The sequence below is a fragment of the Elephantulus edwardii genome, unplaced genomic scaffold, assembly GCF_000299155.1.
Source record: "Elephantulus edwardii isolate Elephantulus edwardi_28Jun2011 unplaced genomic scaffold, EleEdw1.0 scaffold00090, whole genome shotgun sequence".
In the NCBI taxonomy this organism is placed as follows: domain Eukaryota; kingdom Metazoa; phylum Chordata; class Mammalia; order Macroscelidea; family Macroscelididae; genus Elephantulus; species Elephantulus edwardii.
The window spans coordinates 11,293,558-11,308,751 of record NW_006399840.1 but is presented as its reverse complement, the minus strand read 5'-3'; the positions used below and the strand labels follow the sequence as shown (position 1 = coordinate 11,308,751).

The 15,194-nt window shown below is 42.2% G+C and overlaps 1 protein-coding gene across 2 annotated transcripts in view; it reads right to left on the bottom strand.

Annotated features, from left to right (window-relative positions):
- Positions 1 to 15,194, bottom strand: part of TGFB2 (transforming growth factor, beta 2) — a 133,245-nt gene that overhangs the window by 100,190 nt on the left and 17,861 nt on the right. The window contains exon 2 of one of the 2 annotated variants that reach the window (XM_006890565.1): positions 9,475 to 9,558. The exons of the other annotated variant lie outside the window; for it this stretch is intronic. Within the exon in view, the coding sequence (XP_006890627.1) occupies positions 9,475 to 9,558 (84 nt within the window). The remainder of the gene's footprint in view (positions 1 to 9,474; positions 9,559 to 15,194) is intronic. 2 annotated transcript variants of the gene reach the window in all.

Sequence of the window (15,194 nt, the reverse complement as noted above, 5' to 3'; positions counted from 1 at the left end):
AACTTCTTCCCCACTAAGGACTACAGCAGAAAGACAAGTGAAATGCAATAAAATGATGTATCCTCTTGTTGTTGTTGTTGCTGCATAGAGCTGGAACCACCCCATAGCTGCCAGTGTGTTTTCAGAGGCAGTTAACTGCACGGGAGAAATTGTTCATCCTTCTCCCGCAGAGCAGCTGGTGTCCTTGAACCGCGTGCCTTCAGGACTGCAGCACAGCTTCTCGCCATTCTAGTATTTTTAAAAGGTTAGTGTGATAATGATGTCACAGGTCAGGAATTCACGCAGCCCACTATGTGACATTACAGCAAATCTCTCTCTCTTTGCTCTTTTTCTAGCAGTGCTGTGGTCTTGTAATTCATGAAGTAGTCCATAGCGAGCTGTGTTGCTAAGCGAAAGGCTTTGTCTCTCTGGCAGTTTAAATTCACCAGCAGCTTCTTGGAGAAAGACGGACAGTCTCTTCACATTCTATTTATAGCCTCAGAAACTCAATGGAGGGCCAGCTATAAGTTGATGCCAACTTTACAGCATGGATGTTTTGTTTGTTGGGGTTTTCTTAGTTGTTTAATAGGTAACCCAAAGGGAGTACCTCTCCAGTGGTTCGAATCCACCAGCAGCTTTGTGGGAGAAAAACAGGCAGTCTCCTCCCATACTATTCATAGCTTCTGCAACCTCACTAGAGGGTCAGCTGTGAGTTGATTCTGATTTGGCAGAAAGAGTTTTATGGGCTGTATAGTGATCTAGACCATATAGGAGAATGAAATATTTTTCTAAATATTGTTGTTTTTAGGTGTCATCAAATTGTCCATGACTCATAGCAACCCTTTGAACAACAGAGCTAAGCCTTGTCCTATCCTGCACCATCTTCCTGACCTCTGATATGCTTGAGCCCACTATTAAAGCCACTGTGTCAATTCATCTTGTTGAGGGTCTTCCTCTCTTTCTCTGACTTTCAACCTTCTCAGCATGATGTCCTTTTCCAAGGACTGCCTTGTCCTGACAACATGCCCAAAGTATGTGTGATGGAGAAACACACTCTATCCCTAAGGGAAAATCTGTTTGTACTTTCTTCAAGACACACTTGTTCATTCTTTTTGGTAGTCCATGGGAAATCAAAAGATGAATTGCACTGCACAAATCTGCTAGCAAGGACCTTCCCAAAGTACTGAGAAGCAACGATGTCAGTCTAAAGGCCAAGGTATGCCTCATCCAGGCCATGGTCTTTGCAATTACTTGCTTTGCATTAGAGAGTTGGACAATGACTAAAGATGACAATAGAATTGGTGCCTTTGAGTTGTGGTACAAGAGAAGAGTCTTGAACATACCATGGACTGTCAAGAGAACAAATAAATCTGTCTTGGAGAGGGTGAAGGCAAGATTCTCCTTGGAAGCTAGGATTTTGAAGCTCCATCTCACATACTTTGGGCACCTGGCCAAGAGGGACCAGTCCTTAGAGATGGACATCATGCTCAGAAGGGTGGAGGGACAGCACAGGAGAGAAATACTCCGGATGAGATAGACTGATACAGGAGCTAAGGCAATGGAGATTGGTGTGTTGAAGTCAGTGAGACTGGCTCAGGACAGGGCAGGCTTCAGACATGTACATAGGATAGCTATGAGTCACAGGTGGCTCAACGGTACAGAACAACAATAACAATGGGATATATTCAATACTCTTCTCCAATACCACAGTTCAAAGGCATTGATTCTTCTGCTGCTACTTTATTTACTGTTCAGCTTTCATATGTATAGGAAATAACTGGAAAAAACAGAGCTTGGATCAGACACATGTTTGTCCCGAAACTGAAATTTTTGTTCTTTAGCACTTTGAAAAGGTCCCTGTCAGCTCTTTTCCCCAATGCAACACGACTATTGATGTCTTGACTGCTGTTTTTTCCTGGCTGAGTACTGATTGTGGACCCAACAGAAATGAAATCCTTGACTACTTCTTTTTGCCATCTTTCATGATACTATCTACTGGTCCCATGATGAGTATTTTTGTTTTCTTAATGTATTTCACAATGAAGGCTGTCATCTTTGATATTCTGCAGCCAAGTGTTTCAAGTCTTTTTCACTTTCTGCAAGAAAGGTTGTGTCATCTGTATAAGACAAGTTGTTGAAGAATCTTCCTCCAGTCCTGATGCCATATTCTTTTTCATAGTCCAGGTTCTTGAATTATTTGCTCAGTATACAGTCTGAATAGGTATCAAGAAAGAATATAACCCTGGCCCACAACTATTCTGATTTTAAACCACATTCCCTTGCTTTGTTCAGACAACAGCATCTTGGTCTAGATATAGCTTTCACATAAGCGCAGTTAAGTGTTCCATGATTCCCGTTCTTTAGCCATGTGTTATAATCCACAGCCAAATGCCTTTGGATAATCAATAATATTCAAGTAAACATCTTTGTGATAGCCTCTATTTCTGTCACACAACATCAGCAACGAAATCTCCCTTGCCATGGCCCCTTCTGAATCCATTTTGAATTTCTGAAAGTTCCCTGCCAATATATCATTCAATCATTTTTTTATAATCTTAGAAGACTTTTCTGGCATTGATATTAATGATATTATTTGACAGTTTCCACATTCTTTTGGATCACCTTTCTTGAGAATGGGAACAAATAAAGATCTCTTTCAGTCATTTGGACAGGTCTTTCAAGTTTCCTGGTACAGACTGATGAGCATGCCCAGAGCTGCTTCTGTTTGCTGAAATATGTCAATTGGTATTCTATCAATTCCTGGAGCCTTATTTTTTGCTAATGCCTTTAGTGCTGCTTGAACTTCTTCCTGATATGGCTCCTGGTCAACCAATTATTTTTGGTACAGTGAATCTGTACATTCCTTCCACCTTCTTTTGATGAGTCTTGCTTCATTCAAGATTTTGCCCATAGAATTCTTCAGAATTGCAATTCAAAGTTTGATTTTGTTTGTTTGTTTTCCAATTTGATAAATGTGGAGCGTATTCTACTCTTTTAGTTTTTTAACTCTCCCTTTTTGCTTTGTCTCCTCAAGTTGCCCTTAGAAATCTTCTGTTCATGTCTTTTACTTCATCCCCCACCCCCCATTGGCCTTTCTGCTTGCAGTGAAATATTCAGAATCTTTTCTGACACTCATTTTATTTCATTCTTTTCTTTCCCCCTTGTTTGTAGGATTTTTTTTTTCTTTCATGGATTATATCCTTGTTGTCATCCCACAACTCACCTGGGTAGTGAGATTGTTAGTGTTCAATGTACTAAATCTATTCTTGACATTTTTATAAATATGCCATTATACTTTAATGAGCTGAAAGTTCATCTTTAAAGACCATACAGAGAACAGTTCTACTCTTACACAAGTGAGGGTGAGTGGGAGTTGAGTTGACTCACTTATATCTGGTTCCTCTGCAGCTGGTAAGTTAAATCCTATAAATGTACCAGCTTTGTGTAAGATACATTTGATAGAATAATATTCTCCTATTTCCCCCTCTATATCCAAAGTGGTTCTTCTCTAGAAATCCATCAATTCTTTCAAAAGCCACATTAAGTGTCTCACTATTTCATGATACATCAAGATTATATCTATATTTATCAATCTATATCCTGGAAGCAGGAGTGGCATCCACTTCCTAAATAACATGCCTCCAGAAACTATGAATTTTGATAAATATGGACAGTTATAGAGGGGCTTCAGGCCTTTTGTTCTTAGGGTCACTATGAGTCATTCTCGACTCGATGGCAATCAACAACAACAATAGCAACAATTTATATATCTGTATCTTCCCCAAAATATCAACAACTTCCTACTAGTTACAAAAAACTCTGAGGGTATATTTGGACTCAAAACACTGGTACACTCACACAAAAATAATAATATAAAATAAAAAAACACTGGGGAAGTAAAAAATAGCATAAGAATAATGGGAAATATTAGGCAAAATAGAGGGAGGAAAGAGATTTTCATTAACTGTGCTTTCTGATGGCTAGGTCACCTTTTTTGTTTGTTTTAATGCCTCTATGTAGAGAAAAACCTTTATTTAGAAAGAGAAACAGGGTCAGCTGAAATCTCAGCATTGCTGAGTGAATCCTTATCTCATGGAATACCACAGAAAGGAACTTAAGGCCATGACAAGGTCACCAAACATTGAGCAAATACTACCTTGGGCAATTATATACTAGTTTAAATATGGAAATAGCTCAAATGCCCAGCCACAATCAAATGGATTGAGAAATTATGGTATATTCATACAATGGAATACTACACAGCACACAGAAGCAATGATTTTGTAAATTATTACCTAACTTGGGAGGGACTGGAGAGCATTATGCTGAGTGAACTAACTCAGTCCCACAAGGACAAATATTGTATTAAACCATTATTGTAGAATGAGTATAACTATTTAAGGGAGGGTGGAGGGTGGAAGCAGAGGGATGAGGACGTACAGGAGAGGGGGAATTAATCATGAGGTTGTACAATTTGATGGGGGGAGATGAGGGAAATTGGAAGAATCAGGTCTGAAAACAGTGTATTTGAATTTTTTAAATAAACTAGTATAAGAAAAAAACATATATAAGACATACGGTGTCTATATTATATGGTAATTTTTAAAATCTCTTTTCACTCCATAGTTGCCTCATTAAAAGCACATAAGTGAAAGAATTCACTCCAATCAGAGATTCTGAGACATCTATCACCCATGTTACTGATGATATAAGTAACACTTCTCATGATAGAAGTGTCCTCTATGGTAAGCAGGGGCATAGCTGATACTGGTAATCCCAGGTTACCTTACTGCTACATGTGATGCTGGGAAACACTGCGCTGTGGACTCAGGGTCACGCATGTAAAGGACCAGCTGGGCCCCTCTGGATCCCCAAAGCTGGCTGGCTATCAGTCAACAGACTTGCTTAAGTCAAGCATCTACTGTCTTCTTGTCGCCAGATGCCTGGTGATGGATTCTAACTCATTTCATTCCCAGTGGACAAAGAAAAACAGCCCCATATGGTTTCCTGAACTGCCATTCTGATGGTCCAGTGGCTAAAAGGTGACCTGCAATCACAAAGACACATGGTTCAAAACCACCAGCTGTTCTAGGGGAGAAGGAAGGGCAATATCCTCCTATATGAATTTTTTACCTCTGAAAACCCACTGAGGACCAGCTCTGGATTCATTCTTATTTAACGTCACACAACAACAACAATCTCTAAGGTAGCAGATATCCAGCTCTTCATCAGAGCAGCTGGTGTATTCTAACTATCCATTTTCCACTTAGCAGCCAGATATTTAGTCACTGCACCACCAGGGATGGTCTCCACTGCAAAGTTTTGTGACACTAAGAATCACCTGTTGGATTTATTTACAGAGCACAGACTTGTCAATCCACCTGCCCTTATCTGCTGATTCAGTAGCTATGATATTGACCCAGGGAATCTTCTTAAAGACCACAGGAAATGCTTATGAAGAGCACAGCTAAAAGTCCTCATGTTTAAAACTTAAATGAATGTTTAGATGCTCTTGTCCAGCAAGAGCATGAAACACACATGACCTCTCTTCATGTCTGCTACTCTGTTCTCCCACAGAGAGACTGTCTACGTGGCTGACACTCTGGCTCTTTGCTTCTCATTAGGAAAATCTTTAGGCTGGTCCCCCTCAACTTAATCAATACTGTTGCGGGATACAGAATTGAAAAAAAAAAAAAGAGAGAAATAAGCTTGCAGCCCCACGGCCCATGGAAAATGGGGCCAATTTCACATTCCAGAGCCTTTCATGCAAAGCTCAGGAAGCAGCAGAGCCGCCAGTGGAGTCATCAGTGTCGGAACACGGAGTTATCAACTACACCCAGGTTAGAGAGTGAGAAAAGCAAGAGGCGCCACAGGCCCCGGGCTCACTCGCTCTCCAGCCACTCCCAGCATCTCCTTGGAATGGAAAGGCAGTTCACGCAAGGTGACAGGGATGGCCCTCAAGCTGCTTGGCACCGACCAGCTTTGACTTAACGAGTGCTCAGAATCACACTCAGCATGGAGAAATCCACTCTGACCCTGGACGCCTGCCCCCTGGCAGAGACTCACTTACATTTTTACTCAATTACTATTTCTAAGAACAGAGGGGAAAAAAATAATATACAGAGCCCCGCTGCTCAGCAGCTTTGCAGGGAAGGCTTGAAAGGGGTCCAGGGGTCCCTGAAAGCATCCCCACCACGCTGCAGCCCTGTGGAGCCTGCCCTCCCTCTCCCCTCCCCATCACCCCTTCAGACTCACAGACAACGGGTTCCCAGCTTTTGGGGACCCAAGAAAGAGGGAAAACTTTTGGTGACTATGTGACTAACAGAAATCCCAAGTGTCAAGTGTCTGAGAAGGAAACAGTGTAAGTTCTCAAAACTCATTTTCTACAGGGGGAATCGATGATAAGAAAATAAATCCAAAGCCACATAGGCTATGACAATTAATAGGACAGGATTTCAAAGGTAAATGAGAAAGAAGAAGGATAAAGGAAGGGAACAAATATTTGGAGTCTCTGTGCTATGGAGGAGAGCATCGGGCTGGAGCAGAATTCAGATCTTGCCTACTACAAATAGTTCAGGATCAGGTATTTACTCTCCAAGTCATGATTCCCAGAAAATTGGGGCTGTCAGTCAATCCTGACCCAATGCTGGTAGGGTGGTTTGTATCATAAGTACCAAAGGCATAAGGGATCCTCCACAAATGTTTTCCTTCTCCCAATCCCAACTCTTTTCCTTTCCAAATAGAGCTAGTGCGAAAGAGCAAAGTTTTGACGAGTCAGTTTAGATGCTCAAACCCACAGCTGATTCTGACTCAAAGTGATTCTACAGGACAGCAGAGAACTGCTTCATGGAGTTTCCAAGCTGATCACTTCCTCTGTCTCCTCTGGAGTTAATGGGTGGCTTTGAACCTTTGACCTTTTGGTTAGCAGTTCAGCACTTAACTAGTACAACCACAGGGCACAAAATAAAATTTAGAGCTTGAAAGCAAACATAATCTGCCTCACTTAAAAACTCCCAAACACAAAAACTTATGGTTGTCCAGTCAGAACCAACTCAAGCTGACCCTCCATTGTGTTTCCAAGTCTGTGAGTCACACAGAAGGAGATTGCCCATCCCTCTCCTGAAAAGCCAATGGTGAATTCATACTGTTAGACAGGCGGCCTTTGGGTTAGCAAAGCAACTCCCTACAGTAAGCTGCCAGTGCTCCCTACAGGAGCCCTTAAAACAGGGGTTTAACTCTTCACTCGTTTCATCTACACAGCATCTTCTACATGCCTGGAGGCTTTTTGAATTAAAGTAAACTTAAGTTCTAGTACATTCAGTTCTTTTTGAGGACATCTCAGTTTCAATACCAAAATCAATCTATAGCCTAGGAGTCCATTGTGTCTTAGAGCAAACCCACAGGTAGACTAAAACTGCTCCATTAGGGTTCCTAAGACTGTAATCTTTCCAGAAGTTTATGGTCACATCTTTCTCCTTTGGAACAGCTGATGAGTTCAAACCGCTGATATTTCAGAGCCCTTAATGACTGTGCCACCAGAGATTCTTAATCCCAGTATAAGAGCAAAACAAGCCAATGCCATTGTCATCTAGTTAATTTTAATTCACAGCAATCCTGCACAACAGGGTAGAACTGTTCCATGATGTTTCCAAGGGAGTTGGTAATCTTAACTGAAGCAGACTCCTATGTCCTTCTCCTGTGGAGTGACTAGTGGGTTCAAACCACTAACATTCTATCTAGCAAGCGTGAGCCTAACCACTAAGCCACCAGGGCTCCAATACCCATTTAGGCCAGTATAAGTAAACTATAGATTCCTAAGGAGACAGGTTGCTGCTGAAGCAGCACCAGACTCGTGGCTGCCCTACACACCAGAGAATGAAATGCTGTCTGCCTGTACACTCCCGATTGGCTGAAGGGCAGCGGTGTGACCCACAAGGTTTCCATTGGATAATTTCTGGAAGTAGATCACCAGGTCTTTCTTCCTATTCTGTTTTGGCTGGAAGTTCCACTGCAGCGTGCTCAGCACTATAACAACCAGCAAGGCTCCACTGACAAGCAGGTAGGAGCAATGCACAAGGTGCCTCAGCCAGGGATGGAACTCAAGTCTCTCACATGATGCTGTTGTCATTCGTTGCCATAGTGTCTCGTAGCACTTCTGCCTCAAAAGAATGAAACCCTACCTGAGCCTGCACTGTCTTTACAATCTCTGCGGTGCTTCAGACCACCGTTGAAGCCACGGTGGAACTCCATCTTTTCGAGGGTCTTCCTCTTAAAAGACAAGAATTACACCACTGGCCAAATTACAGAGTGAAATGTCCAAATGAGCCAGGCTTCCATTAAAATAGTAACAAAAAGACTTCCTTTGTCTCAGGAACCTCCATCTACATTCAGAATCAGCATAATTCTAGCCTACTCAGGGTCTTAAAAATGCTGAGTCCATCAATGCCAGGCTTTCCCATCCCCCATGTTTAATGAGCATCAGGCAGGGACAACATGGATCACTGAATTTCTTGAATGTCAGGATCATTCAAATTCTATTTGCCTTGTGGTTTCATTGCTCAGTGTACAGTAGGAACTCCATAAATGCTGAATGTTCCAAACCACAAAGGGGTAGAAGGTCACTAGTGCTGGTTCCCTTAGCCTAACACACAGCACTGGCTCTGAGGAGTATGCACTCTGTTTCAGGATGAAGGCTAAATGGTGAGAGCGAGTGGCAGGGCCCATGGCCAGGTAGCTGAGGGCCTGACCTGTGATGATGCATATTTTTTTTTCACACAATACAGAAATAAAAAGTTAAAAATAACAGCATCACCCCCCCCCACCCCCCACCGGTCTCCCTCCAAAGAGGAGAAAAAAAAAATCTCCTTATCCCACTTCAGTTCCAGAAACATTAATTAGCAAAATCAGTATCACTGAATAATTCTGTGCAGAAATTTTTAAACGTGAACCTACGTGACTGCATCAACTTTCACTTAAACACAACAAAGTATTAACTTTAAAAGACATTAAGTCAGCAACTACTTTGTGAAAGACTAAACAAACAAATGAAACAACAGTTAGTGTTCTTAATTAAAAAAAAAAACCAAACAAGAAATTCACTTGACCAAGAATAAAGAAACAAGTCAGATACAGTCCATGCCACCATAACATTACAAGTTGACAAAAAAAAGAGACCTTTGACATTCAAGTCATGCAAAAGCTTGGCCTCCATAATTAATATTTCAAATCACTCTACAGCTCATACAACATGTTTCATATACCCACAATCCATTTTTTTTTTCACATACTGCAATCAAGTCATCATATTGCTTCAAAACTATTCATGGATTTTTTTTCCATGTAAACTCTGAGGAGAAAATTTAGGGTACCTTTGGGATTGTTCAGCATTTCCGAATTCTATTTTGCCTCTGACCAGTTCCCCACAAGGAGACAAACAGGAGAGATGGACTTGATATCACTATGTCAAATGAGGTATAAACAGACAAGGATACTCACCAAGGTACCCACAGAGCACCTGGGACTGTCTGGAGCACAAGCTGCCCACTGAGCCAGAGGGTGTTGTAACAACTGGGCAGACAGCTAGGAGTTTTAAAAAGCACAGTCATTAGCTATTTTACTGAAGAGATGCCTTGCACAGAGCTATACAAAGATTCAAAGCAGAAGAGGGGCTCATTGAATGTTCTTTTCACTCCCCAAGTAATATAAGCTCCTGCTACTCAGGGCCATGGGTAACTTAAGAGCCAGAGGATCAGACACTAAATGATCCATGGAGGCTATCTGAATTCCAGTTCCAAGTCTTCTGGCATTCCGCTGCTGGCTTAACGGGCTCCTGAACTTGATTTTCCCTGTCACATACCCGCTAGTGGTGGAGAACAGTGGACAGTTTCCATGCTGAAATGGCAAAATAAATATCTTGTTTTATACTAGAAGCCAAGATGAATAGGAAAGGGGTCATGACCTTCTTTGACAATAAGCCTACATAGTAAGAGTAAAACTTACTTATTTTTTTCTAGGCCTAGATTTCAAGATTTTCTTTTGAAAACCACTTGCCATTAATTTTAATCTTTTCGAGTGAGTTAAAAAAATACACATGTGCATTTATTAGGGGATTCTTAGCTACAGTTTAAAAAGTTATAATTCCTTGGATCAGATCACACATATATTTATTAAGAAAACTATTAGTGAAATTTGGAGACTTGTTTGCTTTAAAGAAACAGCAGCAAGATCTCGTATCCTGTCCGCCATGCTCTTATGAAAATTAACACATTAAAAAATACCACTCAAAAAAAAAATAAAAAGAAATAAAAAAAACCACTACCACCAACTGAGGAAGAAAGATTGCTGAGTTGTTGTTCAAGGACTTGCCTGCCTAGAGTAGAAAAGATTCATATAAAGGTTTTGCACATTGTTATTATGTACCATCAACTCAGAGCTGACCCTCCAACAGGCTTTCAGAAGCAGTACGTCACACAGAAAGAGAGCTGGTAGAATCGAACAGCGTGCCTTTAAGTTGGCAGCACAAGTCCTTACCTCTAAGCCACCAGAGCTCCCTGAGGCTTTTGCATAAGATCATCTGAATTCAGACACCAGCCGAGGATGCGTATTTAATCACATCTGTTTCTTGGAGACAAGGCATAATGCTACTACTGAGAGTCTTCATGTAACTGAAATAAAGTGACTTGAAAGTGACTGACATGAAGAAAGGAGCTCTGGTGGCATGCTCGCTCCATAAGGATTTGCACTGCTACCCCAACGGCCGCACCTCTCAGGTGGTTCAAATCGAGAGCAGCTCCACAGGCAGAAGAGCAACAGCTTCCCATGCAATTTATAGCCTCAGGAATCCACTGGACGGTCAGCTATGAGTCAATTCTGACTTGATGGCAATGAGAGACAAATCAAAGTGCCCAAAAAACGTGGTAATGTTGTTGTTGTTATGTGCCGTCGAGTTGCTTGCGACTCATAGCGACCCTATGTACAACAGCCCTAAACTCCGCTCTGTCCTGTGCCAATCGCACTGTCTCTGACGCTCCCAACCAATTATCCCAGTCACTGAATCAATCCACCTCATAGAGGGCCTTCCTCTCCTGCGCTGTCCCTCCACCCTCCCAAGCATGATGTCCTTCTTCAAGGACCGGTCTCTCTTCACATGTTCAAAGTATGTTAGATGGAGCCTCAGAATCCTTGCCTCCAAGGAGCCACCCGGTTTAACCCTTTCCAGGACAAATCTGTTTGTTTTCCTAGCAGTCCATGTTAATTGTCTAATTTCTTTTATGGAGCTCTGGTAGCCTAGTGGTAGGAAACTGCACTGCAGTCTCGAAGGCATGAGGTTTGAATCCACCAGCTGCTCTGTGGGAGAAGGATGCTCAATCTCCTCCCACACGATTAACTGCCTCTGAAAACCTGCTGATGGGTCACCTATGGGTCGGTTCTGATTCGATGGTACTCAACAATTTCTTTTACTGCCTTCTAGGTCTGGCATCAATATATTTCTTTCCACAGATGTAGCATCATCCATTTCATAAGGGATACCGCCCTGATGCAGATCTAACTTTAAAACTTCTTTTCAAAAGGACAGAGACCTTATCAACTCTTTTCAATCTTTTTGCCAGCCTTTTGCCTTTTATCACTTTCTTTAAAAAAAACTGATGATAAAGGGAGGGCCCTGTCACTTACCTGCGCCAACTTTCCCTAACCACAAGTAAGTATCCCAGTGAGCAGATCCCAGGGACATATTCCACATGTGTAGACTCCACTGTGCTCAGCAGTCCGAATGGTCCCGCCTGGCTCTGCAGGGCTCTGCAGGGCTAGGAGGCAGGGGAGCACAAACGCCCAGCACTCGGTCTCCCTCCGCCCAGGTTTCTATCACATTGCCACCATATGCTGCGTCCAGCCGACATCTGCTCCCATATGTTCCCACCAATAAGCGACCATGCTGTTTATTTTAAGAGCCTTCTCCAGAGTATTACAAAGAGAGAATTCCCTCACATAACAGGTCGGCAAAGCCAGGAAGCTGTACTGGGTATAAATTGTTTGTCACAAGATTAGCAAGTCAAACAAAGTTTTCTCACTCATATCTGATCTTTGAAAAGAGATGCTGAAAGTCATCTTAAATTAAAAAAAAATCGTAGCAAATAGAACCAGACGGAGGCAGGATATTCAGTGGGAGTTACCTAGTAGTCCTTTTTCTTCTTGGCCCTATGCATTTCTGGGGGGATTTGACTCCTTTTCCTGGGGAACAGCACCTTCTTCAGGCCAATATATGTTGTGATACAGAAAAAAAGACAATTCCACTGACTGCATTCAGAGCTCTGAAATCTCCCACGGCAGTTTGGGCCAAGTGCAGAATGTACGGGAGCATGGGAAGGACCCCGACAGCCATTTCCAACAGACAGGCAGTCCTCAAGTATGCACCTGTGGTTTACGATCAACCTGCTATAAAATGTGCAGTTTTATTTGGAGGGGTGGGTTTTGGTTGTTGATTTTTTTATATTTGTGTTTGCTTTGTTTTGGGTGGGTTTTTTTGTGGGGGTTTGTTTTTTTTGCTATTGTGAAAAGCTTTATTGTCATTTGGTTCAAGGCTAAGCCAGTGGCTTCTACATGTATAAAATTCTGCCCCAGCTTGGGAAGAAGCGTGCTGCTGATGGGAGGAGGATACAGAGGTCCTCCACAGGTCCCCACAGCGCCCTAGTCATGTCTGAGGATCAGTCACTTGAAGAGATACTCACCCAGCCTGTCCTGGGAACTGCCCAGTCCTTTAAATGTTCATCTATCTCCTTCAGTAGTTTCATTTTCTCATCCAGGAAATATTTCTCCAGAAAGTCACAGAGAAGGGGATCAGTGTGAGTAGAACCCAGGGCATGCAGATCCAGAAGGGCCTTGTTCAGGATCTTCTCCAGGGCAGAGCCGCTTCTGTGGTGTCCAGGGTTGCCCTCACTCTTCCTGGGATGGCTTCTGTATGTCTTGAAAGATGGCATGCCACAGTGGTGGGTTTGCAGCTTCATGAGATGCTGGGCACCCTCGTGCTTCTCCTTTACCAGCTCATGGAAAAAGTGTCCCACGCCTTCCAAGGCCACTCCGTCCCGGTGGAAACAACAATCCAGAGACAGGGAGGTGTAGAAGGCCCGCATATACACGGTACAGGTTGACCAGACAGTTGATGTTCTGGTGGAATAATTCTGACAGATATGATAGCTCATTCTTGTTTGAGGATTTGGTGGGGCCTTAAAAGAAAGGCCTGGAACTCTACCTCCTTAAGCAGACACCGAAAACTCAGTCAAGCCCAGATCTAATCTGTCACATGTGGAATGAAGTAGCAGATGTCAGAATACACGTAATGGCAACTGTGAGGTTTTGTTTTAGCCTTGTGTTCCTGGAAGGACAGGGAACTCCAATGCTAATCTTGAACTTCAAGAACATGAATCCATCAAGCACACAAACATCATGGAGATACAAGTGATGTCACGGCCCTGGAGGTGTTGCCCATGGAGTGTTGTAAAATAACCAAAGGCCAAGCATCCCAGACCAGCAGCTCAGAGCGAATAAGATGGACAGTCTCCTCCCATTATGATTCACAGAGTCAAAAACTCAATGGAGGAAAACTATGAGTCAGAACAGACTCGATGGGAATGAGTTTAGTTTTGAGTATGGTTATGATGTATAAAGAAAACAATCCTTGTTTTAAGTTAATCTATTTCCAATAACCTACATGACTATAGTGGCACTGGGGTATGAATATTTTTATTTAAAAAATCAACAAAGGTTTGATTATATGTGAAAATGCTGTGTGAATTGTAAAATACTATAAAGATTGTAATTTTCAATATGGAGTGAAGCTCAACATCAAGAAAACAAAGATTCTCACCACTGGGCCAATTGTCAACATCATGACAGATGGAGGAGCGATTGCAGTTGTTAACAATTTCAACTTGCTCAGTTCCACAATCAACACTCTTGAAACCAGCAGTCAGGAAATCAAAGACTAAATACATTGGAAAATCTTCTATCAGGAACCTCTCCAGAGTGCTAAAGAGCAGCAATGTTAGTCTGGAGACTAAGGTGTGTCTGATATAGGCCATGGTCTTTGTAATTACATGCTATGCATCAGAGAGGTGGACAATGTCTAGGGAGGACAGAAGGAGGATTGATGCCTCTGAGTTGTAGTGTTATGGGGAGCTCTGGTGGCCTAGTGATAAGAAACTGCGCTGCAATCCTGAGTTGTGGCGCTGTAGAGGAGTGTTGAACATTCCATGGACCGCCGAGAGAACAAACAGGTTGGTCCTGGAGAGAGGTAAAACTAAGTTGCTCCTTAGAGGTGAGGATTCCGAAGCTCCGTCTGACATACTTTGAGCATGTGACCAGGAGGGACCAGCCCGTGGAGAAGGACATCATGCTTGGAAGGGTGGAGGGACAGCGCAAGAGAGGAAGACCCTGGATGAGATGGATTGACACAGTAACTGAGATAATGGAGTTAGGTGTACTGGAGACAGTGAGACTGTCTCATGATAGGGCAAGGTTCAGTGCTACTGTGCATAGAGTCACTATGAGTCATAGGTGACTTGAGAGCATCTAACAACAACATGACAATTTAAGCATTGATCAACTTAGAGAAACATCACTTTTCGGCAAGACATGGGTACATGCCAAATTGTAGTAGAAGACCAAGGTTTTCCTACTTCCTCTGAAAACCTCCTGGAACGTCAGATATGGGTCAGTTCCAATTTGACGGTACACAACAATAACAAGGTTATTCCTACAAGTTTCTCTGGTGACACTATGGTTAAAGCACTTGCATGCCAACCAAAGAGTCTGCAATTTCAACTCATCAGATGCTCTGACAATGCTGTGACAGTCTACTTCCACATAGACTTGTAATTCTTTTTTTTTTAATGAATTTTTTATTTTATACTGGTTTACTTACAAAGTTCTTATTCTTCTCAGCTCTTCCTCATTCATTGCCCAACTTTCACATGTATATGAAGTGATTGAAAATACCATGGTGTGAGTTGGTACACCTTAGGCTGGTAATCACTAAGATTAAAGTTTAGTCTCTGTAAATCTGTTTGTTCTTATCTTTTTATATGAGCTAGACCTTCATAGATAAAATCCAGGACAAAATATTTTTCCTTTTGTGATTGACTTATTTCACTCAGCATAATGTCTTTAAGCATCATCCATATCATAACATTTTTCAAAACTTCATTTCTCTTCCTAGCAGA